Source organism: Delphinapterus leucas, chromosome 21 (genome assembly GCF_059928025.1).
Source record: "Delphinapterus leucas isolate spDelLeu-1000000601 "Yukka" chromosome 21, BTC_Dleu_Yukka2, whole genome shotgun sequence".
Classification (NCBI taxonomy): Eukaryota; Metazoa; Chordata; class Mammalia; order Artiodactyla; family Monodontidae; genus Delphinapterus; species Delphinapterus leucas.
This window is the reverse complement of record NC_143149.1, coordinates 13,629,102-13,652,178: the sequence shown is the minus strand read 5'-3', so window position 1 is coordinate 13,652,178 and position 23,077 is coordinate 13,629,102. Positions and strand designations below refer to the sequence as shown.

Sequence of the window (23,077 nt, the reverse complement as noted above, 5' to 3'; positions counted from 1 at the left end):
CTGTTTATTGTACAATTTTATTAGTTCAAATATCTTTCAACAGATTCTTTTTACATTGTAGGTAAATAACTATATATCACCTGCAAGCAATAATATTGTCTTTTTCTAACATTTATTTCCTCTTGGGATTTTTTCCTGTCTTCCTGCATTAATATATTTATATTAATATGCTTTCCAGGGCAGTGTTTGTCTTGTTTATGGCTCAAGCTTAATGTCTGTTATGATTGTGATAGATATCCTTTAGAAAGTAAGGAAGGTTCTTCCTAATTGTCACATCCTAACAGGTTTTAAGTGGAAAGAGTATTTAATTTTATCAAATGGCTTTTTAGCATCTATTAGGGGAACATGTATTTTTTTCATTTTAATATATTAAAGAACTTTATTATAATAATAGATTCACTCATGTCAAGCTATTTTAGCAGTCATAGAATAATAAATCATTTTATGTTCATTTAAAATGTGGATTCCATTGGCTTGTATTTGATTTAGGATTTTTTTAATGAGTTAGAAATATTATTTTCCTATTTATGTTATTCTTGTCCAGTGATGCTATCCTCATAAAATAAATCAAAACTCTTTCATATTTTTCTATGATCAAAACAATTTAAATAACAGAAGATTTCTGTTTTGAAGATTTGATAGGATTTAGCTCCTTAAATCTAGACACAGTACCTTTTGGCTACTAAGTTTAACTATTATTTCCATTTTTTCTACCCTTATTGGTCCATTCATGTTTTCAGTTCTTGTTGAATTACTTCTGGTAACATTTCATTTTCAAATGTATTTGACATGGAATTGTACATGTTTTAACTGTTGCTACATCTGTGGTTAAATCTATTCCTTACTCAGAGGATAGTTTGTATTCTCTCTCACCTCTCTTTTTTTTCTAGGTGGGCTTTTTAAAAAACCAATTTTAAGTTTTTCAGATCTACTTCTCAATTGGTTGTTTTTCTCTCTCTTTGAATTATCTGATTTGATTTTCAATCTTTTTCAAATATTAACATCAGCGTGTAAGCCTGTAAATTTTCCGTCTGATTAATTCTTTACCTTTGGTGTTTTTTTTTTTTTAAACATCTTTATTGGAGTATAATTGCTTTACAATGGTGTGTTAGTTTTCTGCTTTATAACAAAGTGAATCAGTTATACATATACATATATCCCCATATCTCTTCCCTCTTGCGTCTCCCTCCCTCCCACCCTCCCTATCCCACCCCTCTAGGTGGTCACAAAGCACTGAGCTGATCTCCCTATGCTATGCGGCTGCTTCCCACTAGCTATCTATTTTACATTTGGTAGTGTATATATGTCAGTGCCACTATCTCACTTTGTCCCAGCTTACCCTTCCCCCTCCCTGTATCCTCAAGTCCATTCTCTAGTAGGTCTGTGTCTTTATTCCCGTCTTGCCCCTAGGTTCTTCATGACCATTTTTTTTTTTTAGATTCCATATGTATGTGTTAGCATACGGTATTTGTCTTTCTCTTTCTGACTTACTTCACTCTGTATGACAGACTCTAGGTCCATCCACCTCACTGCAAATAACTCAGTTTCGTTTCTTTTTATGGCTGAGTAATATTCCATTGTATATATGTGCCACATCTTCTTTATCCATTCATCTGTTGATGGACACTTAGGTTACTTCCATGTCCTAGCTATTGTAATTAGAACTGCAGTGAACATTTTGGTACATGACACATTTTGAATTATGGTTTTCTCAGGGTATATGCCCAGTAGTGGGATTGCTGGGTCATATGTAGTTCTATTTTTAGTTTTTTAAGGAACCTCCATACTGTTCTCCATAGTGGCTGTATCAGTTTACATTCCCACCAACAGTGCAAGAGGGTTCCCTTTTCTCCCCACCCTCTCCAGCATTTATTGTTTGTAGATTTTTTGGTGATGGCCATTCTGACCAGTGTGAGATGATATCTCATTGTAGTTTTGACTTGCATTTCTCTAATGATTAATGATGTTGAGCATTCTTTCATGTGTTTGTTGGCAATCTGTATATCTTCTTTGGAGAAATGTCTATTTAGGTCTTCTGTCCATTTTTGGATTGGGTTGTTTGAATTTTTGATATTGAGCTGCATGAGCTGCTTGTAAATTTTGGAGATTAATCCTTTATCAGTTGCTTCATTTGCAAATATTTTCTCCCATTCTGAGGGCTGTCTTCTCATCTTGTTTATGTAGCTTTGGTTTTTTATTATGTATTGTTATCAGTTTTGAGTAATAATTGGGAAGTTAGCAAAACAATGAAAGGCATAGGGTATTCCAGGAAAGGAAAAGCATGTGAGCCATCATAATAGCTCAGAACAACATGTCACTTTCAAGGAATTGCAAATAATTCAAGGTGAAGGAGAAAGATGATTAAATATGGCCATGATAGTATTTATTCATTCAATCAACAAATATTTACTGAGTGCCTACAAAAAGTGTCAAGCGCTATGCTAGGTGCTAATAACCATAAACAAAATAGATACAGTTTTACAGTACTTATAATATCACAGAAGATGGCAGGCTAATAAATATTATAAATGTGAAGTTAGAAGGTGTTATTTGAATATTTAACAAGGGGACCTAACCTCATCTCAAAGATCAGGAAGGCCTTACTTAAGGAAGAAACATTTTTAGAAGAGATCTGAAAGTCTACAAATTGGAGTTAGTAAAGTAAGAAGATGATGGATGGTGGGAAAAATTCCAAGCTATAGAAAGTGCATAAATCCCTCCCAGGCAAGGGACAGCATGAAAAGCATCATAAAAAGTGAAATAAATCTACCCTAGGTAGAATGAAAAGAGCAAAGAAGAGTAACAAGAAATAAAGGAAAAGAAATGAGTCAAGTCTCAAAGAGCCTTTTAACCCTGATATAGATTTTGCCTTTATCTTAAGGATAATGGGAATCCACTAAAGAGTTTTTAACTTAGTGAAGTAGTGATTGGATGGTAAAGGGAGATGATTTCTGAATAATTTCAAGATTTGTTTTAAGTTACATGATATTTGGAAGCACAATTTACCGAGAGGGAATAATTAATGAGGAGCTAATTTAAGAGGTAAAAATGATAGATTTCATTTTGGAAGCATTACATTTGAGCTCTCTAGAGCTCTCTAGGAGATCATTTTAAAAAGAGAAAAGATGTCTTGTAGACAGTTATAAATAGAACTCTGATTCAGGATAATGTTGTAAGCTGGAGATACGGTTTAAAGCTTAATTAAATTGCTCCAATTTACCCAGCTACTCATAGGTTGAGCCTGGCTTATTATTAATACACAGTCCACAATATTAACATACAAAAGGAGCAAGCAATCTCTGAAGAAGCAGGGTAAGGTTTCCAAAAATACACTATGCTACTGCTTAACATTCCCTCCACTTCCTGTTGGAGCTTCTTATTGATCTCTCTCAAAGTTAAGCATTTCTTCCATGATCAGGTTAACATCCTTAATCTTTGTTTCAACTTTGAGCCTTAAATAGGTGTGGTTGGATGGTTCATAACAGAGATTAACAACTACTAAGCAAGCATATTATTGCTTCCATTATTCTCTGATGGTGGATGCAGAAAACCACTCAAGTCATACAGGCATCCTAATGGGCAGTAGATAACTAGATGCCTGAGTTGTCAAGAGACAGGACCCCGGTGTCCATTAATGTTAACTCTTCACATCTGACTCTAGGGAAAAAGGCTGTTTCACAGGAAACCACCTAACGTTGTACTGTATTGTTATATTTTCAAAACTAAAAGGAGAGAGACACTAGTTGTAAGAAAACAATGGGCATCATAAATAGTTTGTGCCCCTCAAATCAAATTTGTATGTGTGTGTTCCTCTATTTCTGATCATTTCAAAAATCTTAACTTTTCTATAGGCTTCACTATTCCTATTACTGGTTTCTCTATTTGACACAATATATTTATGTAAACTCTAGATAAGCTCTGTCAACTGTCACAGTGCTTCTTACACCCTTCAGGAGGCATTAGATGAGTATTTGCATCTATGAATTAATTATATGAAGTGTGCATTGTTATGAGAGGCACATTAATAAATAGCTAACAAAAGGCAGAGGTGAAAATGAGCAATTATTTAGATTTTAATAAAATGTGAATATATAAACCTCTTCCTCAAAATAATGCATATACTTATAAGGCTTGTTTGGTAACATTTATCAATATGCAACTAAATGAGTTTTTATTCAGTTTTGTCCACCTGGCAAAACCTTTGCTATTCTGAAGACAAATGTATTCTCCATTGAGTCTCATTATACCCCTGACAATGTCTTCAAGATCTTCATTCCATACTGTCCTTTGGATAGGAAACAAAATTTTTAAATATTTTAGAAAACTTTTTAAGTCTTCTTTAAAAATCTTTAAAAAAATAGTTTCTTTTAGAAAAAAGTAAACAGCTATGAGGCATGGAAATAAAAATAGATTTTTGACAACATTAAAAATTCTCTGTACCATCTGCAATCCCTTTAAAAGCCAGATGTGGATCTGGATTGACATGGTTTCCCCCCACTGAAAAAAAAGTGGATCTAGAAGGAGACTACTGCCACCCCTATATATTATATATTCTGGTTTTCAGCTCTGACAGCTCTAGAATGGCAGAGAGACAAGTACTAAGAAAAAAACACGGATCAAGAATAATTCCCGCAATACATTATATTAATAGATATTGTAAATTTCTCTTTTTAAATACCACCGCCACCCCAGCCCAACTGAATGAGGACTATTGAGAGAGACCTCACTATGAATTACAGTAATGTATTTAAATCATGTCTTTTAAGAACAGATATTTTTTAAGTGGTAGGATGAGTGAAGAGAAAGGAGAGGGTAAGACCTAGAGAGGCAGGTACGAGAGAGGCAGCTCTAAGCAGCTACCAAGGAGCGTGAGAGGACACCACAGACCAACTGCACCTATCTTTTGAAACCTGGCCATTTCTTGTAAGATACTGAACTTAAAGTACATCCCCACTCTCCCTTCCCCCTGCTCATCCTGAGGCTGCCATTGGCTGATCTGATGCTCTACATAGGCCACAAATAGAAGGCACGATACCACATAAATTGAGCTATCTGCCTCACTATATAATGTGTGTATACATGAATCTATGCGATATGACTGGATCAATACTTCTCTCTGATGTTAAGAATGCTTTAACGGGCTATGACACTAGGATAACTATCAACTCAACCTTCAAATACCTCCAAGAAGGACAGCAAATTAAGAATTCACTGTGCACGTTCTACCCCTCCAGCCCCCATTTCCACCCCTACCCTCCAACCCTGCAATTTTTTAACGTTAGGAGCAAAATATTTCAAATGACAGACTGCACTTCAAGATTTTATAACATTTCTAAACATTCCTAAACATCTCCTCAGAAACACAGATCTAAACACAGATCAGCAAGCACATGTTAAATTATTAACAAATACTATTTATTATGTAATAGTACTAAAAGATGGAAGAGTATTAGAGTCACAGTCCTAAATTTCTTTTAAACGCTTGAGCTATTTGTTCCACAATATCTGATATTTTTTCAAATAATGAGCACTTGATAATGAATTTTTAGTAGTCAGGACCTATAAGGCTATTTGTCTTCCAGATGCTAATAGGACTGTACGGAAGCAGTCTTGTAGTTCTTCATATTTAGTGCCCTAAAATTGGAAAATAAATGCACATTTAATTTTATAGGTGCAGGTAATACATCTGTTTATTCTTGTAAAAACATTTTGCAATAAAAAATTACCAATCTGAAACCAAATTTTCTCACCAAATGAAAAGCTTCACTTTGTATGTCAGATATACTTTTAAAATGTAATTTAAGAGGGAATAACTGGTTTATGATACCAATTTTAAATGCTATTGCCCAAAGGTTTATTAGTTTTTAAATTAGGATAAAAGAAGCTAAAACTTGATTTAGGATAATATTTGTGGTCATGTAAAAAAAAAAAGAGGGATTGAATAAACTCAAAATTACTCAACAAAAGATAAACTTCTGATTTTCCAAAAGAACAATCAGTGACTTTTTTCTTTACTCTGCTCTAAACATATATGCTAGGGCATCTAGAGCTTTCTTAGATCTGTCCTCTGGAGAACCAGAAAACCTGAAACCACCCTGCACAAAAAAAATTCCATCTATTTGAGGGTGAGTGTTGTGAGGAAAATTCCAATTTTACTGTCAGTTCTATTGTATAACTAAAGTTGGCCAGAGTACTGATAGGTAACTTGCCAAAGGATAAAGGTCCAAACACATGGAAAAAAGGCTCCATACCTTTGTTTCCCAGACCGATCATCTACCAACTAGCCCGCAAAGAATATTATTCCTATAGGCAACAGTCAAATTACATAAATAATGAAGGGCAGGTCTTACTTTTGTGATATAATAATGATGTTGGTATTACAATCACTGTCCGCAAGTGATAAAGATGTACTACTGTTTTTACAAAAGGAAAGAATGTGAATTTGATGTCCTTTACCTAATCCATTGTATGATTACACTGAAGTTAGAAATATGTAAGTTAGTTAAATTGGCGTTAAAAGTTTTCCAATGAATAGGTGGAAAGGTAATCAAATGAGTTCTTCAGTTATTTATGATCTTGCACACACACCAAAAGAATGATGGATTGTCCTATTCTAAATTACACTCTGAACTTCTAAGAACTTCTTTTCAGTGTTGAGAGTGCTCAAAATCTAGGTAAAATTGAAGTTCCATGATACATTAATAATATACATATACTTTCCTCAAAGCATTTTTAATTAATCGGAATATTTCCTGCTTTCATAGGTTATTTGAAAGTTAAGAACAGAATAAGTGTCATTAGGATTCCACACAATTACTGAGAGCCTGGGGCCCACACAGAGATAATAATTTAACAAGGGTCCAAAGACTGAGAAACAGACAATGTTAACATGTACTGCTAACTGAACTGTATATATCTAAAGTCTCAAATGACTCGAAATAAGGTGCTATATAGATTTGCTTTAAAAATTATGAACAGAATAGTTTGGTACAGATAAATTAAGCTTTTTGAATTCGGAATTTCAGAAGATGGGAAAGAACTTCTACAGGGGAGGGCAGGTATAAGAAAGAAGCTGAGATTTCTAAAGTCACCCAAATTTGTCATTTTTTAAAGTATGTATAAATAAAAGATATTATTTTGAAGAAATCTAAAAGCTGAAAATAATTAGTCTTGGTTTATGGGCTAAATGTAACATTACTACCTTTTGACATTCAAAGTCATTATACTTTCAGTTGGTCTGCTTTTTGGTCCACCTGGTGGATGGAAAACCTTAGCACCTTTGCTGGAAATATGGCTTGTCAATTTAACCCCATAAGGGTCAGCAGAATGTGAAGGGTAAGAATCAAATGTTCCTGCCTTCATTCCACCAGCCTACAAATAAAAATGAGACAATTTAATGTGGTTTTGTAAAAATGCTTCTAACAAAATTAGATTTGAAGAAGTTCATACATATTTGTGTATTGTACATGGAGTTTGGTTTTACATTTAAAGAAAATTCTCTATACTGTTTAATTCAAATATCACCAAAGCGTCTCCCTACCACCAATTCTATGGGGTTAAGACACTGTAATTCCAAAAGTTCTCTATTAAAATGCAAATATTTATAAGAAGGTAATATTCTAAACTGTTGCCAACAGTTAATATTTTAGTGAGAATTTATCAGATCAGGCTATCATCTACATAGGAGGTGAGCCCATTACTGAGGGAATGAGACCTAGGTCACATGTATTCTGATAGAGAAAGGAGTTAGGCCTCAGAACCAGAAGATGAGAGAAGAGGCCAAGGGTAAGGTTTGTCCAACAGGGAGCCTGGCACGACATGAGTTCACTAAATGTCAGTAAATGATGGGGAAGATACTAAGATAAAAACTTCTTTTTTGATAAAAATAAAGGAAGAGCACATAGAAAAAGAGAGAGGAAAATGTAATCCACAGTCAGTCCTCCGTATCCACAAGTTCTGCATCCTCAGATTCAACCAACCTCAGATCGAAAATATTTAAAGAAAAAGAACTCCAGAAAGTTCCAAGGAGAAAAACTTGAACTTGACATGTGCTTTACATAGCATTTACATTGTATTAGATATTATAAGTGATCTAAAGATGATTTAAAGTATACAGGAGGATGTGCAAAGGTTACATGCAAATACTATGCCATTTTATATAAGGGACCTGAGCATCCTCAAATTTTGGTATCCTGAGAGTGGGGGGGGGGTCCTGAAACCAATCCCCCATGGATACTGTACCACATACTATACTTTTCTTGTAATCTATTAAGAGAAGTCAATCAAAATATTTTTTGAGCTATACACAAAACAAACATTTGCTTTGACCTTTTAAACTGACTTACTAACAGGATTTTTATCATTATATTATATATGGTCACCAAGAAAACTCTATACAATCACAATAACCCATTTAATTAGGCATCCTTTCTCTTACAGTGTCTAAGTCAGATATAAATGAAAACTTGATTCGTTTGTAAGACATGGTTGTAATTTTTCAAGTTTTCCAGATAGAGACACATGGATTATTTTTAAGAGCAACAAATAATAAGGAATCTTAAGAAAATAAAATTAATTAATTAAATAATGTAAAAGCAAAACAAATGAATTGAAAATGTAAAAATATATATGGTATATAAACCAACCCACCAGATGATACTTAAAAAATAAATAGGTAAGTCTATATTATAATTAAGATTGAGAAATGGGTGGAAGAAACCTGTACATATATGGAATATCAAAAACTGTAAGATAGTATTTTTGTACACCTCTATGTTAATAAATTTGAAAATCTGAATGAAATGAATGATTTTCAAAGAAAATATTGTCAAAAGTGACTCAAAAAGAGAGAGACCACCTACGGAAAACAGATGGGCATCATGCAAGAAATTAAGCCCAGAACATTTCCTATAAGAATTCTTTCAAGCTTTCAAGGAACAGATATTTCTGGTGCTATTAAACTCTCACAGAACATAGAAAAAGAAGGAAATCTCCCGATTATTTTAATATGCTAGCATCAACTTATACCAAAATAGAACAAGGCATATAAAAATAAAAGTACAGACCAGTCACAACCCTTAAAATTACTGATGTGAAAATACTTAATATTAACAAATAAAACACAGTGTTACACTTAAAGATTAATACAACACAGTTAAGTGGGCATCATTCCAAGAAATCTATTACTGTTACTCATAACAAGTCAATGGAGAAAAAAAAGATGGTCTAAACAGATTATACCAAAACATTCAGTATAATTCTACATACATTCTTGATTTATTCTTATTTTTGCATCTATAAAAATGAACACTGGAGGAATTCCCATGATCCCCATTACATATCCAAATATTGGAATGAGCATGACATAAGAGATATAAATATTAGAAAGGAAGGACCAAAATTATTTGCAGATCTATAATCATATATCTAAAGATCCAGAGAAAATCAACAGAATACCCATTAGAACATAAGAAACTTTAATGAAGTGGCCAGTTATTTTAAAAAATCAGATATTTTAATAAGAACAAATAATATAAGGGGATTGATGGGAGAAAAAAGCATTGACCAGGACCTTAAAATAAGTAGGAATAAATATAAGATAGATAAATCTACATGAAGTAAAATATTAAAATCTACAAGACAAATAATCTTTTTGTAAGTAGCTTAATTCTAGATCAGAAGATTCAAAATATAAATATGCTAATACAAGCAAAAATCTAAAGATTTAATTTTAGAGCAAAATACCAAAGGTCTTTTTTTCCCCAGCACTTTACAAAATAATTCCAAAGTTCTAAATAATAAATATTGGAAAACAGCCATACAACTTTTTTAAAGAGTAAGAAGAGACTAGACCCACCCAATATTAAAATGCAAAAATAATTAAAAGTAGTTTGGTACTGGTAGAAATAAACATCAATCAAATTGCATGAAAATTCAGAAAAAAAAACTAAAAACTGGGAATTTTTATTTGATAAGGGTGGCATTTCAAAGCAGTGGTGGTAATTATCCTATCGGTGAGATCAGGAACAACTGAATTTTTTCAAAATCAGTTTTACGTAAATCTAATTTAAGTATAATAAACTGCACCCATTTTAAGTTTACAATTCTATGAGCTTTGACAGATGTATACACGCTTGAAACCACAACGACAGTCAAGGCACAGAACGTGTCCTCCCCACAAAGCTTCCTTCTGCCCTTAAAACTGAATTTTGAAAAAGGTAAAAGCTGGATCCTTACCTTGCTCTTTACATCAAAATACATTTCAGTAAAAGAAATCAGGAATGCATATTTTTCTAACACTGCTGGGAAGGAAAGTCATTCTGAGAATGACATAAACTCAGCACAAAGGACTGATAAATTTGACTACATCAAATTACTAAATTTCTGAATAGCACAAAATACTACAACCAAAGTCAAAGATCCACCAGACTAGAAAAATTATTTTCAACACAAATGATAAAACAATATCCTTAATATATGAAAAGATCTTACAAATCAGTATCAAAAAGACAAATATCCTAATAGAACATTCGCAAGGAAAATTAACAAGCAATTCACAGAAGGTAAACAAAAGCATAAACTAAGGTTTACTGTTAGAAGCATTTTCATTTCTATTCACACTTGTTGTAAACCTCAGCAGAAGGGAGACAGTTCATTTTAATCACTTCAAAAACTAAAGATGATCTGACTTTTTATGCTTTTGAGAAAAACTATGCCTAAATCTAGAGAGGCACTTAGAAAATTCATTGTAAAGTAAAATACTTTTGAAATGGTTAATAATTATTTCATTATAAGAGCTTCATTATTTCCTATGCTACGGATCACAGGCACCGGACGCACAGGCTCAGCGGCCATGGCTCACGGACCCAACCGCTCCGTGGCATGTGGGATCCTCCCGGACCAGGGCACGAACCCGTGTCCCCTGCATCAGCAGGTAGACTCTCAACCACTGCGCCACCCGGGAAGCCCTATGCTATCCAGTTTTATGACTTTTCATAATTTCATAAAAATGAGTTTCATGATTCATGGCATGATTATAAACAAGTTTATTATTTACATGGGTAATAAAATAATATGACAGCAAGAGGCAACATATCTTTATAATGCTTAATATTTTTTCATTCTAAAATTTTTAACTTACCTTTTTACCAGGAGAAGAGGGCTTAAAAGGGTTTGCAAGTGCTTCTTTCTTCTCTGCTTTTTTAATTGGTGGTAAAGGTTTCTCAAACAAATAAGGATTGGTATCAAAATATTCCCTTGGGTAAAGATTTAATTTGAAAGGTGTCCCTTTAAGTAAACGATGGTGTTCTTCATTCTCTTTCTGTAAATTAAAGAGTTTGAAATTATATAGCAAAAATTACTCAAACTGGAAGTAATGTAGAGTTAATATACCTTTAAATTTTAATATAAGCATGTAGATTTTTTAATATATACTGCTGGGTTCACTTTTTTGAAACATTCCTTTGTTATGTTCTATTTTTATGATACAAAAGATATGCTTACTTGTGAACAAGCACAGCTATGATTGTTCATTTTGGATATAAATTTATTTGATGTATAGAGATTTATTTATCACTTGAACAAATCTATATCAACTATCTGGGTGATATAAGGCAGTAAAAAACAGTCAGTCTCTAGTTCAAACCCTAACTCCTTCTGCTTTTTAGCATTTCTCAGGGACACTGGGAAAATTACTTACTTTTTTAGTGTCACATTTTCTTTAAGTGTAAATAATGATGATACTATTCCCCCCACTCTTAATGCTGTTCTCAAGATTAAATGAGATTATGTGTTCAAAGTACCTGGCATATGATAGGCCTTCAAAAGAATGTCAGCTTTTACTTCTAAGAATAAGGAATACTTACTTTCTACATTACAACATTTTTATATTACAATATTATTTTAGGAAATCCAGGGACATAAAATTTCTGACTTATAAATAATAAGTTCTAAAAGTAAAAACTCTAAAGAGAGAAAAGTATCCACAAATGTGAATATGCTTCACTGTAAGTCAAATACTGTATAAAGTGAGTGTAAGAGGCTTATGCCAGTACATCTCAGTTTTTATTTCTGCCATGTAATAAAGTGAGTCGTTTTCTCCCGTCCTTTCACTTTCTCTTCTGTAGGTTTTCATTCTCTACTCTCCACTTCCTCCCTTCTCCCCATCACTCCTCCATCCCATTCATTCACCATAATGGCCTGATCAGCCCAAAAGTACTACCACTACTTTTTTTTTTTAATAATATCTCCATTGTAAGGATATTTTTTTAAATTAATTAATTTATTTTTTGGCTGTGCTGGGTCTTCGTTTCTGTGCGAGGGCTTTCTCTAGTTGCGGCAAGCGGGGGCCACTCTTCAACGCGGTGCGCAGGCCTCTCACCGTCGCGGCCTCTCTTGTTGCAGAGCACAGGTTCCAGACGCGCAGGCTCAGTAGTTGTGGCTCACAGGCCTAGTTGCTCCGCGGCATGTGGGATCCTCCCAGACCCATGTCCCCTGCTTTAGCAGGCAGATTCTCAACCACTGCGCCACCAGGGAAGCCCACTACCACTACTTTTTTAGGCACAATATATTAGGGTGTGGTGGGAACACGGCTAAGGACCAGGATACTTTTAGGACTCTTCTAACCAAAATAGAGCATAGTTGATCAGGCCAACTTAACAGAAGTCTCACAGCTGGTTTGGAGAGATACAGGATAGACGTGGTAAACTATAGCAGGGGTTAAAGCTCATTCTGGGAATCTAATATCAGAAAGGTAAAATTATCACAATTCATAAACATCAATCTGCCATTGCCCAAGTAATACAAATAGATAAAACAAAACAAACCCTAATTAGATCACAAGTGAATTCTCTAAGTCAACTAAATAAGAGAAAGGTTGGAAAAAGTTAAAATAGATTCTTTTACCTTGTCATTTAGTTTTGCTGCATCATAGAAATCAGCAGAGTGTGAAAACTGTTTACCTATGGTAACATTTGCATAGCTAAAGAAGGAAAACAATAATGATGATGACTTCAGGGTTCAGAAATTAAATTTTTTTTAATTCAAAACACATGATACAAAAGTATTAAAAATATCTTACCCATATCCAGTTCCTTTCTTTCCTGGGTTTGTGTACAAATTCTTTCCAGGTGGCTCATATTTTTCTTTGGGTTTTGATTGTGCACTGAAAAATGGGACTGGTCTACCTATCGTTCCATAGTAACTTCCTAATCCACATCTTAAATACAGTTTAACCACAAGAACAAAAAGGAGCAAGTTAAAATAGCAAATTTTGTGTTATACATATTTTACCATAATTTATAAAATATTATTAAAAGGGGAGCAAAATATATGCAATGGAGCTGACTTGCCTAACTTTGGTAAGAAAAAAATTTTTTTTCTTATTTTGTAATCTAATTTGCCCTATTTTTCAAAGTCACAGATTTTGAGATAATATTTTTAATCTTTATGCCTATTTTAAATGCTCAATATAAACAAAACTTAATAATCTCTAAGAAGTTAGAAGAGTTTACATTAATTCAGTTAACTATAACAACAAACAGAATCTTTGTTTATTTTAAATTATTTATTTTTTATTTAAGTATAGTTGATTTACAACATTATATTAGTTCCAGACGGTGGGAGAGGCTAAAAAATGCAAAACAGTTATTTAAAGGATAAAATACATATATTACATGAAAAAGAAATGAAGTAGTGACCCAAAAAAATGCACGTCTGAATTTATATCTAAGAAGAAAACAAAGAAACCCAAGAAAAAGTAGTAATAATAAAAATAAATAGGGGATTCCCTCCTGGCGCAGTGGTTAAGAATCCTCCTGCCAATGCAGGGGACACAGGTTCAAGCCCTGGTCCAGAAAGATCCCACATGACGCAGAGCAACTAAGCCTGTGCACCACAACTACTGAGCCTGCGCTCTAGAGCCCACGAGCCACAACTACTGAAGCCCACGTGCCACAACTACTGAAGCTCACATGCCACAACTACTGAGCCCACGTGCCACAACTACTGAGCCCATGTGCCACAACTACTGAAGCCCGCGCGTCTAAAGCACGCACTCCACAATGAGAAGCCACCACAATGAGAAGCCCGCACACCGTAGTGAAGAGTAGCCCCCACTCACCACAACTAGAGAAAGCCTGTGAGCAGCAACAAAGACCTAACACAGCCAAAAATAAATAAATAAAATAAATTTAAAAATAAATAATTCAAACCTCTCAAAAGTGTGAAAAGGTGGAAAAAGATAAACTATAATAACAGAAGACATTCTCCACTCTTAATAAAAACTTAATAATTTAACTTTGAAGACCGCAGCTTTACTAATCTCAAAACCATAAATAAGCCCCAAATTATTTTTCAACCAATCCTTGTCTGTCATAAACTCTAGATTGAGAGTCAACGTTATTGAGTGTGAATTAACATCATATTATAAAGCTCAGCTATATTATATGATGTCACATAGACTACATGATCTTAAGTATTTAAAGGCTAAAGGAAAAAAGAACCTCACATTGACAATTTTCACAACTTAAATATTGTTAAACCCCATACATGTATCTTCATGCATGATTTTTAAATAATGTATCTTTGATAAATTATCCTCTTTATCCAAAAAAGATTTCTCCTAATTTCACATTTTGTATTTACACTTTTCTTAAAGTTTTAAAAAGCAGATAAATTAGTCAAGGGCACAGATATGACGACCCAAGGCAATTTTCTTCCTAATCTGACTATTGCAAGGTTTTCAACTAAACTTATTTTCATTATTTAGTTGACTTCATTAGTATAAACTGATAGAGAATAGTGACAGAGATAACCAAAAATTTAATGTGATAATGAGAATCTACTTAATCAAAATTACCTGTCAACCTAAATCATCCAATATAATTGTCTTCATCTAAGACAAACTTAACCTAAGAATCACATTTTAAAAAATGAATCATACATAAGTAAGTCCTACGGAAAAACCAAAACTTAATTTAGGATGGAGGAGAGAGAGATATGCAGGAGATATATCAATATTTAAGACTTTTTCCCAAATACTTACGGCTTCTTATCTCCATTACTAGGAAGGAACGCTTTGCCTAGATTTTTTTTGGCTTCTTCCATCGTATGCCGTCTCCTCACTTGATTCAGGTTTACGTAGCCTTCACCTTCAAAAATCCTTACAAAATGGGGATCAAAATAACCTGCCTGGAGATTTGACATCTCTTTGGATCCCCCAGGTAGCATCTGTCTATTTTTGCTTGCAGCTTCATTAAATGGTCCTTTAAAAATAAATTAGGAATATCACAATTTTGAGCTCACTAGTAATTAAAGGACATGAAAAATGACTTTGAAAAGTTTCAAAATGTGATTTGGACCAGTGAGTTTTGAGCTCTTAAACACTATTTCAAAACATTTACTGAAAGGTCTGTGTCAAAGGCTACACTGACAATAAGAACTAAGAGGCTTCCATTAAAACATTTTAATAATTAGATTGAGGTCCTGTTAAACTCTGAATCTGAGAGCTGGAAGAGACCTTACAGGTCACTGAATCCAATGCTTCCCCATCTATATACTACAGAACACTGTGTAAGAATATGCTAGGAAACTATTTGTGTCAGATGTCAATAAGCGTTTTGTGTGTGTGTGTGTGTGTGTGTGTGTGTGTGTGTCAGTGTGTATTTTTAGGTTGGAGGGGGAGGGTATTTCATACTCAAACTGAAACAATTTCCCTCCTGGGTATATACTCTAGACACATGAGTGCCTATATCCACTAAAAGACGTAAACAAGAATGTTCACAGCAGCTTTATTCATAACAATCAAAAACCACAAACTGGGCTTCCCTGGTGGCGCAGTGGTTGAGAGTCCGCCTGCCGATGCAGGGGACACGGATTCGTGCCCCGGCCTGGGAGGATCCCACATGCCGCGGAGCGGCTGGGCCCGTGAGCCATGGCTGCTGGGCCTGTGCGTCCAGAGCCTGTGCTCCGCAACGGGAGAGGCCACAACAGTGAGAGGCCTGCGTACCGCAAAAAAAGCAAAAAAACCCACAAACAACTCAAATGTCCATCAACAGGGGAACAGATAAATAAATTGTGGTATACAGTGAAGTACTAGTAGCCCAATAATCTTTAAAAGACTGATTTTATGAATATTTAAAACTTCTTTTGTAATTTGCATCTAGGAGAACTCAACTTGTAAAGTCCTTCCATAATGTGAAAGAATTTTTTGAAGTGCAAATAACCCTTAATTCAATTGGTTATCTAAATGTGAATTTGTATCACTGATTTTTCTTTAACTTAGGTTTTTGAAATGATAATGTATTCACATGGTTCCAAATTCAATAGTATAAATATTTTTACAATAAATTTTCCTTCCATATTCCGTCACCCAGTTCCTTTCCCACAGGCACCCATGATAGTAATTTTGTTTTCCAGAGAATGTTTAGGGATGTTCCAGTAAATATTTTCATATTTATCCTTTTCCATTTTCAATGTTTAGCATACCACATACATTATTAAATAAAAAGGCAAGGTACAGAATAGTGTATCTTGGAGATGTTTCATATCAGTGTATTCTTTCTTATTGTTTTATTTATGACTCTTCTAAAAACCCCTCAGCTATTCATTTAGCATTTCATTTTTCAAGAAAGTGATCATGGATGGCCTTTTCAGATGCAAATGTTAATGCTGTCTACCTAGCAGAGTGTCCCATCTAAGGGAACAAAAAAAGCTAAAAACAAAATATTCTGGGAGAAAACTGCCATGCACCTTGGAAAGAAATAAAATTACCTATGAGGAGAATATATGAAGGTAGGGTAGCCCAATAAAATGAGCTTCCTGCTCTTATAAAATTAAGACCATAAAATACAGACCATTAAAAAATATCATTTAACAAACGTTAAAGCCAAAATTTTATACAGAAAACATCACTCTTAGGCTGTAAAGGAAACCGAATATACTTACGATTAAATTGTGACACATATTTATCACCAACAGTAACATATTCCATCTCACTGAAGAGCCCAATCCTCTCCATATCTGTTTTCCCTCCTTCCACAGGCATGGTTGCTTCTTGTGGTGGTGTGCTCTATATAGGTAACTTCAATGGGTCGCTGAGGGCTACTTCTTCTATAGCAAAATCCTACTCTACACTGAAAAATACAGGGGAAAAGTTTAGGGAAAAGGTGATTACTAAATTTCAGTCCAAATTACTTGCAGTCTGAGAGTTAACATGCATATCGTTACATCATAAAACAACAGTCTCAAACCATGTGGGGAAAGAATCTACTTTGTGGGGCTGAGGGGGAATAATGGGGATTCAAAATTATCACCACAAACCCTCCCCTTGACTGTCCAGGTGAAGTATCCACAAATTACAAAGAAATGTGTATCTGTTGCACTGCCATTCATCTGTCGTAGATAATAAAATTATTACTGTACAGTGTGGTATAAATACTGTGTAAACAACATCCTTCTTTTGAGAAGTTCAAAGATCTTAATTACGTAAGGCAGTCATTTTCAGTTTAAATCATTTTATGTAAACATACTGCATTGTCCCTTGTATTAAAAATTATACCTTACTTTTTCAGAATGCACCACACACATAGGTATTACCCTATAGTTCTTGAATTCTTTCAAGTTTAAATGTATATAAGAAATGTGCCACCTGGTGAAATTAGTTCACAAAGGGGTTGGGAAGAGAGGACAACTGTCTAGGCAAGATAAAAACAAAGAACAGCAAAACAAAAATCCACAATGAATTCAGATACTACAACTATACGTTTTCTTTTGAAATATCACTCTAAATATGCAACTACTTATTTGGATTTTTTTTAAATTAGACATATTCTAAAAAGTAGGACCAAAGAGCTAAGAATACTGGCTTCCATTTCACTGTAATATTTTTGAAGCACCAACTAGATCTAGGCACTGGACGTACATTAGTGAACAAAACAAACATTGGCTTATGCTTCCCAGCTTTTAATCCAAGGTAAGAAACTTTTGCCTTGAATTTAGAGCAAGCTGTTTCAGTGACACTAAACAGGATTGCCTATTTGAAACTGTGGCTCATCCTTCCCTCCCCCACATCCCACCTCTTCCTCTGATCAGGTATGCTTTAAAACTAAAAGTCAGTTAGCTGGAGTGTGCTGATTCGATTTGTTTCATACTTCAAAGCTCCATCTTCACTGCCCAACCTCAAAGGCTTCTTGTGCTGCTACAGGGGGTTCAAATCCTTTAAATGGCTCACAAGGCCACTATCACCCTCATTTGTCACCAGTGGAAGCCCCCCTCCCTGGCACCCGGGCTCTAATTGTCTTCTTTCAGTTCTCAAGTCCAGCTCTCTCCAACCACAGGACCCTAACACATGCTGTTTCACTTTAGGCAGGTGTTTCACTGCCCTGACCTCTTTTGTTGCCCAATTAATACCGATCCTTCTGACTGTTTAGCTGATTCCTCACTTCTAACATAGCGCCATGCATTTCTCTTTCCAAGCCCTCATCATGGTTATCTAGTGGGCTATTTTACATTCACCGTGTAGGGATCCTTTAATTAACAGCTGTTTTCCCCCACTAAACTGGGGACTCCGGGAAGGCAGGAACCGTGGTGTGAGTCTGGTACTTCCTTACCAGTGTTTGGCACACGACAAAGTGAGCCACAGAGGGAAGAAAGGAAAGGGGACGAAAAGGAGGGGGAGATAAGAAAAGGAGGCGGAGACAAGGAAAGGAGTTATTGCCTTGAATTTTTCCACTACTTAACTCTTCTTGAGCAGCATTTACAGAACCACTCATTCATTTATTTAACGTTTTGCAAACCCCTCCTCTGAGTAGGGTTCGCTGGTAGAAGTTAGGAAAACTGAGATTTTAAAAGGCATAGGTCCTGCCCGTAGGGAGCTTACACTCTAGTAAACAAGACATAATTAAATATAAGACAGTGGAACAATGCAAGTTCCCTTCGAAAGGTAGGGATAAAGAGCCGGGGGTGGGGGTGGGGGGGTGGGGAGGAGGATGGGGTGTGAAGGAGGGACAGAAAACTGGCTGAGGTGATGAGGAAAATGATGTCCCATTAGGGAAACGGAGGTTCAGAGTATGTAGGTATCTAAAGGACAACACCTGACGTCTGCGAGGACCAAGTCACCTCTGAGAAGGGCACAAGCCACCCCGCAAGAGCGCTTCCCGCCCTGGACGTCGCTACGAGGCTGCTCCGCACGCTCCGCTCGCCGCAGGGTTTATTGTGGCGCGTTACCCCGGCTACGGAAGAATCCATTCCAAGAACTAACCCTACGGAAGGATACGTGGAGGGTTCGAATCCGCATCAAGAAAGACGTAAGAGTGTCTGCGGAAAACGAATGACGCAGTCAACAGATTTTACCGAAAAGGAGACTTCTACTTCCCGCCCCATTATCCATCCGCGAGATGTGGCGTGGTGGTACGCCCCGTGACGTACGTTGCAGGGCATGTTGGGAATTATAGTCGGTCTTCCCAAGCCCCGCCCCCGATGACGCCAGTTCCGGGCCAGTGGCCTGTGCTTGGCCGGCCGTCGGCGCCCGTATCAGCTCCACGTACCCGCTGTGGTGAGTACCTGTGCTCGTCCCCACCCCAGCGTTTCCCCTCAGACTTCACTAGCTGCTACGAGCCTTTATGGCCCTTGAAATAACTGGTTCTGCCGGGGCCCACGGTGGTAGTTGCGAACTCCGTGGTCTGGGACGTCCTGTCATCGGCCTCTCCCGGTAGGACCGGAGGGAAACTGCCCCACACAACCTTGAACCCCCGGCCCCAGCGCAGCCGCCTTTGGATACGCGCTGCCTGCACCTTCTACTTGTGCATGCATTTTGAGAACGAGGGAATTATGAGGCATTTTTGAAGGTTTCGAGGAAGGATTGGACCTGGGAAAGATATGAGTGACTTTGCAAATACTGTATTCCCTTAGCTGCTGTGATGTCACACTCCCCTGGTTTCCCTCTTAATTGCTGAAGCAGGTCCTCCAATCCGTATCCTAGATGTGGTGTTCAGTACTTTTCTTTACACCCTATGCTTTGTCCAAAATTTGTATCTCCAGCTTAGAGATGTATTCTGAGCTCCAGATCCGCATATCTACTGACTGTACCTCCACTTGGATGGCTCATATGTATTTCAAACTCAGCAGGTTCAAAACTGACTCACCATTGCCACCTCCCCTCGTCCCACACCTGCTCTTCCTCCAGTGATCCCCATCTTAGTTCATTGCGCTACCATCCACCCCACTGTTGTTCATGTCAAAACCCTGGAAATCATCCTTGACATCGCCCTTTTCTCAACTCCTGAACATCTGTTCACTAATCGAATGCTATGGAATCTACTTCTAAATGGCTGTCAGTCGTCACTATCTCTAACTATCCTTGTCCTTGTCACCATGAGATCTAACCATCTGCTGTGGTCTCTTAAGTGGTCTTTTAAGCAGGCCTTCACCAATCCGGGCCCCTGCCTGGAATGGGCTTGTCCACCTGCACCCCCATCTTTCCTTTGGAATTGCTCATACTCTTACGTACTTACCCCTCAGATCTCAGTTTAAATATTATTCCTTCAGAAAGGATCTCAATTCAGAAGTGTGAGGAGATTCTAGTGCATTCTCATAAGATCTCTTATGGAACTTTCACAACAGCCCTGTGAAGTTGTATATTTTTCCAGTTTTACAGAAGAGAAGACAGACTTGAGTGATTAGTTACAAGGTCACACAGAAAGTAACAGTTAAATGTTGCTCTTGCCTGTCTTTATAACTCTTATCTTCAGTATTTTTCAGTGCCATTATTTTTTATTCAAATAGGTGCGTAGTATTTAACTGAATTATTTACTTAACAGACTTGTTATTGATAGCTATTTAGGTGGGGTTTTTTGTTTGTTTGCTTGCTTTTTGCTATGATGAATAACAGTATGATAAGTGGGTAACATTCAAGCTAAATTTGTCTGAACTTTCTTGATTATTTCTTTAGGATAAATTCCAAGAAGTATAATTGGGGAAAAGGGCATGGCCTTTCAACAAGTTACAATTTATGGAAAATAAAAGCAGTCACCCTTAAAAAAATGTGACAAGGGGGCTTCCCTGGCGGTCCAGTGGTTAAGACTCCTCGCCCAATGCAGGGGGCACGGGTTCGATCCCTGGTTGGGGAAGAACCCGCATGCCGCGTGGCGCAGCTGAAAAGAAAAAAATGTGGCAAGGATTTGGAAATGAGAAAAATAATAATGGTACCTACTTTGTAATGTTCTGAGGATCAAAGTAAATATATGTCCAATCATTTAGCATAGTGCCTTTTACATTTTAAGGGCTCAGTAAATGTTAATACTTACTCATTTATTTCAAAATAGGGTTCTTACTGTGTAGTATGGTTCTTCAGCCTGTTTGGGACATATTTTGAGTATCTGATGAAATCTTTGAAACCCCTTCCTCCTTCCCACTCCTCTCCCCCAGCAAAATGATATATGTCTTTGTCATATGTCAACTACCTGCAATGTATGGACCCAAATTAAGAACTGCTAATAGATTCCACTTTACAAGTGCTTTTTTCCCCATTTATAAGTTGCAAGCATTTTCCTATGGCATTAAATATTCTTATAAAGCATTATTTTTCATTACTGTATAATATTCATAATTATTTAATCAGTCTCTTGTTGACAGGTTAACATCTGTATACCCTAATCTTTGTATGTTTTGCAAATTTCCTTAGAAATTAAATTTCTAAATGCAGAATTACTAGGCCTAGAATGTGAATATAAGGCTTTTTTTTTAAATTTTTGAATTTTGTTTTATTTATTTTTTTATACAGCAGGTTCTTCTTAGTCATCAGTTTTATACACATCAGTGTATACACGTCAATCCCAATCGCCCAATTCATCCCACCACCATCCCCACCTCCCTGCCGCTTTCCCCCCTTGGTGTGCATTCGTTTGTTCTCTACATCTGTGTCTCAATTTCTGCCTTGCAAACCGGTTCATCTGTACCATTTTTCTCAGTTCCACATACATGTGTTAATATACAATATTTGTTTTTCTCTTTCTGACTTACTTCACTCTGTATGACAGTCTCTAGATCCATCCACGTCTCAACAAATGACCCAGTTTCATTCCTTTTTATGACTGAGTAATATTCCATTGTATATATGTACCACATGTTCTTTATCCATTCGTCTGTCAATGGGCATTTAGGTTGCTTCCATCACCTGGCTATTGTAAATAGTGCTGCAATGAACGTTGGGGTGCATGTGTCTTTTTGAATTATGGTTTTCTCTGGGTATATGCCCAGTAGTGGGATTGCTGGATCATATGGTAATTTTTTTTTTTTTTTTTTGCTGTATGCGGGCCTCTCACTGCTGTGGCCTCTTCCATTGTGGAGCACAGGCTCCGGATGCGCAGGCTCAGCGGCCATGGCTCACGGGACCAGCCGCTCCGCGGCATGTGGGATCTTCCCAGACCGGGGCACGAACCCGTGTCCCCTGCATCGGCAGGCAGACTCTCAACCACTGCGTCACCAGGGAAGCCCATGGTAATTTTATTTTTAGTTTTTTAAGGAACCTCCATACTGTTCTCCATAATGGCTGTATCAATTTACATTCCCACCAACAGTGCAAGGGTGTTCCCTTTTCTCCACACCCTCTCCAGCATTTGTTGTTTGTAGATTTTCTGATGATGTCCATTCTAACTGCTGTGAGGTGATACCTCATTGTAGTTTTGATTTGCATTTCTCTAATAATTAGTGATGTTGAGTAGCTTTTCATGTGCTTCTTGGCCATCTGTATGTCTTCTTTGGAGAAATGTCTGTTTAGGTCTTCGGCCCATTTTTGGATTGGGTTGTTTGTTTTTTTAATATTGAGTTGCATGAGCTGTTTATATATTTTGGAGATTAATCCTTTGTCCGTTGATTCGTTTGCAAATATTTTCTCCCATTCTGAGTGTTGTCTTTTTGTCTTGTTTATGGTTTCCTTTGCTGTGCGAAAGCTTTGAAGTTTCATTAGGTCCCATTTGTTTATTTTTGTTTTTATTTCCATTATTCTAGGAGGTGGATCAAAAAAGATCTTGCTGTGATTTATGTCAAAGAGTGTTCTTCCTATGTTTTCCTCTAAGAGATT

General features: G+C 36.3%; 2 protein-coding genes across 5 annotated transcripts in view; one reads left to right on the top strand and one right to left on the bottom strand.

The window, feature by feature from the left end:
- Window positions 1-196: 196 nt before the first annotated feature.
- CFAP96 (cilia and flagella associated protein 96) lies at window positions 197-19,586 on the bottom strand. Of its 3 annotated transcripts, XM_022571020.2 has the most exons (8): window positions 19,092-19,586; window positions 16,945-17,132; window positions 15,044-15,263; window positions 13,079-13,216; window positions 12,904-12,979; window positions 11,141-11,320; window positions 7,202-7,371; window positions 197-5,634 (listed from the first exon to the last, which is right to left on the bottom strand). In XM_022571020.2, exons 2-8 carry the CDS (start codon window positions 17,042-17,044, stop codon window positions 5,586-5,588), a joined length of 933 nt encoding a protein of 310 aa, XP_022426728.1. In that variant the 5' UTR covers window positions 17,045-17,132; window positions 19,092-19,586; the 3' UTR covers window positions 197-5,585. The 3 variants fall into 3 exon arrangements, with proteins under 3 accessions (XP_022426728.1, XP_022426729.1, XP_089759781.1); XM_022571021.2 differs by lacking the exon at window positions 7,202-7,371; XM_089903655.1 differs by lacking the exon at window positions 19,092-19,586 and having other exon boundaries at window positions 16,945-18,811.
- The window catches only part of UFSP2 (UFM1 specific peptidase 2), a 24,935-nt gene continuing 21,308 nt past the window's right edge, over window positions 19,451-23,077 (top strand). The window contains exons 1-2 of one of the 2 annotated variants that reach the window (XM_089903654.1): window positions 19,454-19,552; window positions 22,350-22,494. In XM_089903654.1, coding sequence (XP_089759780.1) covers window positions 22,357-22,494 — 138 coding nt within the window. In that variant the 5' untranslated portion in view covers window positions 19,454-19,552; window positions 22,350-22,356. Of the gene's footprint in view, window positions 19,553-22,349; window positions 22,495-23,077 lie in introns of both variants that reach the window. The other variant, XM_022570975.2, reaches the window with a different exon arrangement.

Coding starts and splice junctions, on each gene's coding strand:
- CFAP96 (XM_022571020.2), bottom strand. CDS start 17,044: ATGCCTGTGGAAGGAGGGAAAACAGATATGGAGAGGATTGGGCTCTTC. Junction 15,264..16,944: donor ATATGTGTCACAATTTAATC/GTAAGTATATTC, acceptor TTATTTTTAAAG/GACCATTTAATGAAGCTGCA. Junction 12,980..13,078: donor AAGAAAGGAACTGGATATGG/GTAAGATATTTT, acceptor TTCCTTCTTTAG/CTATGCAAATGTTACCATAG.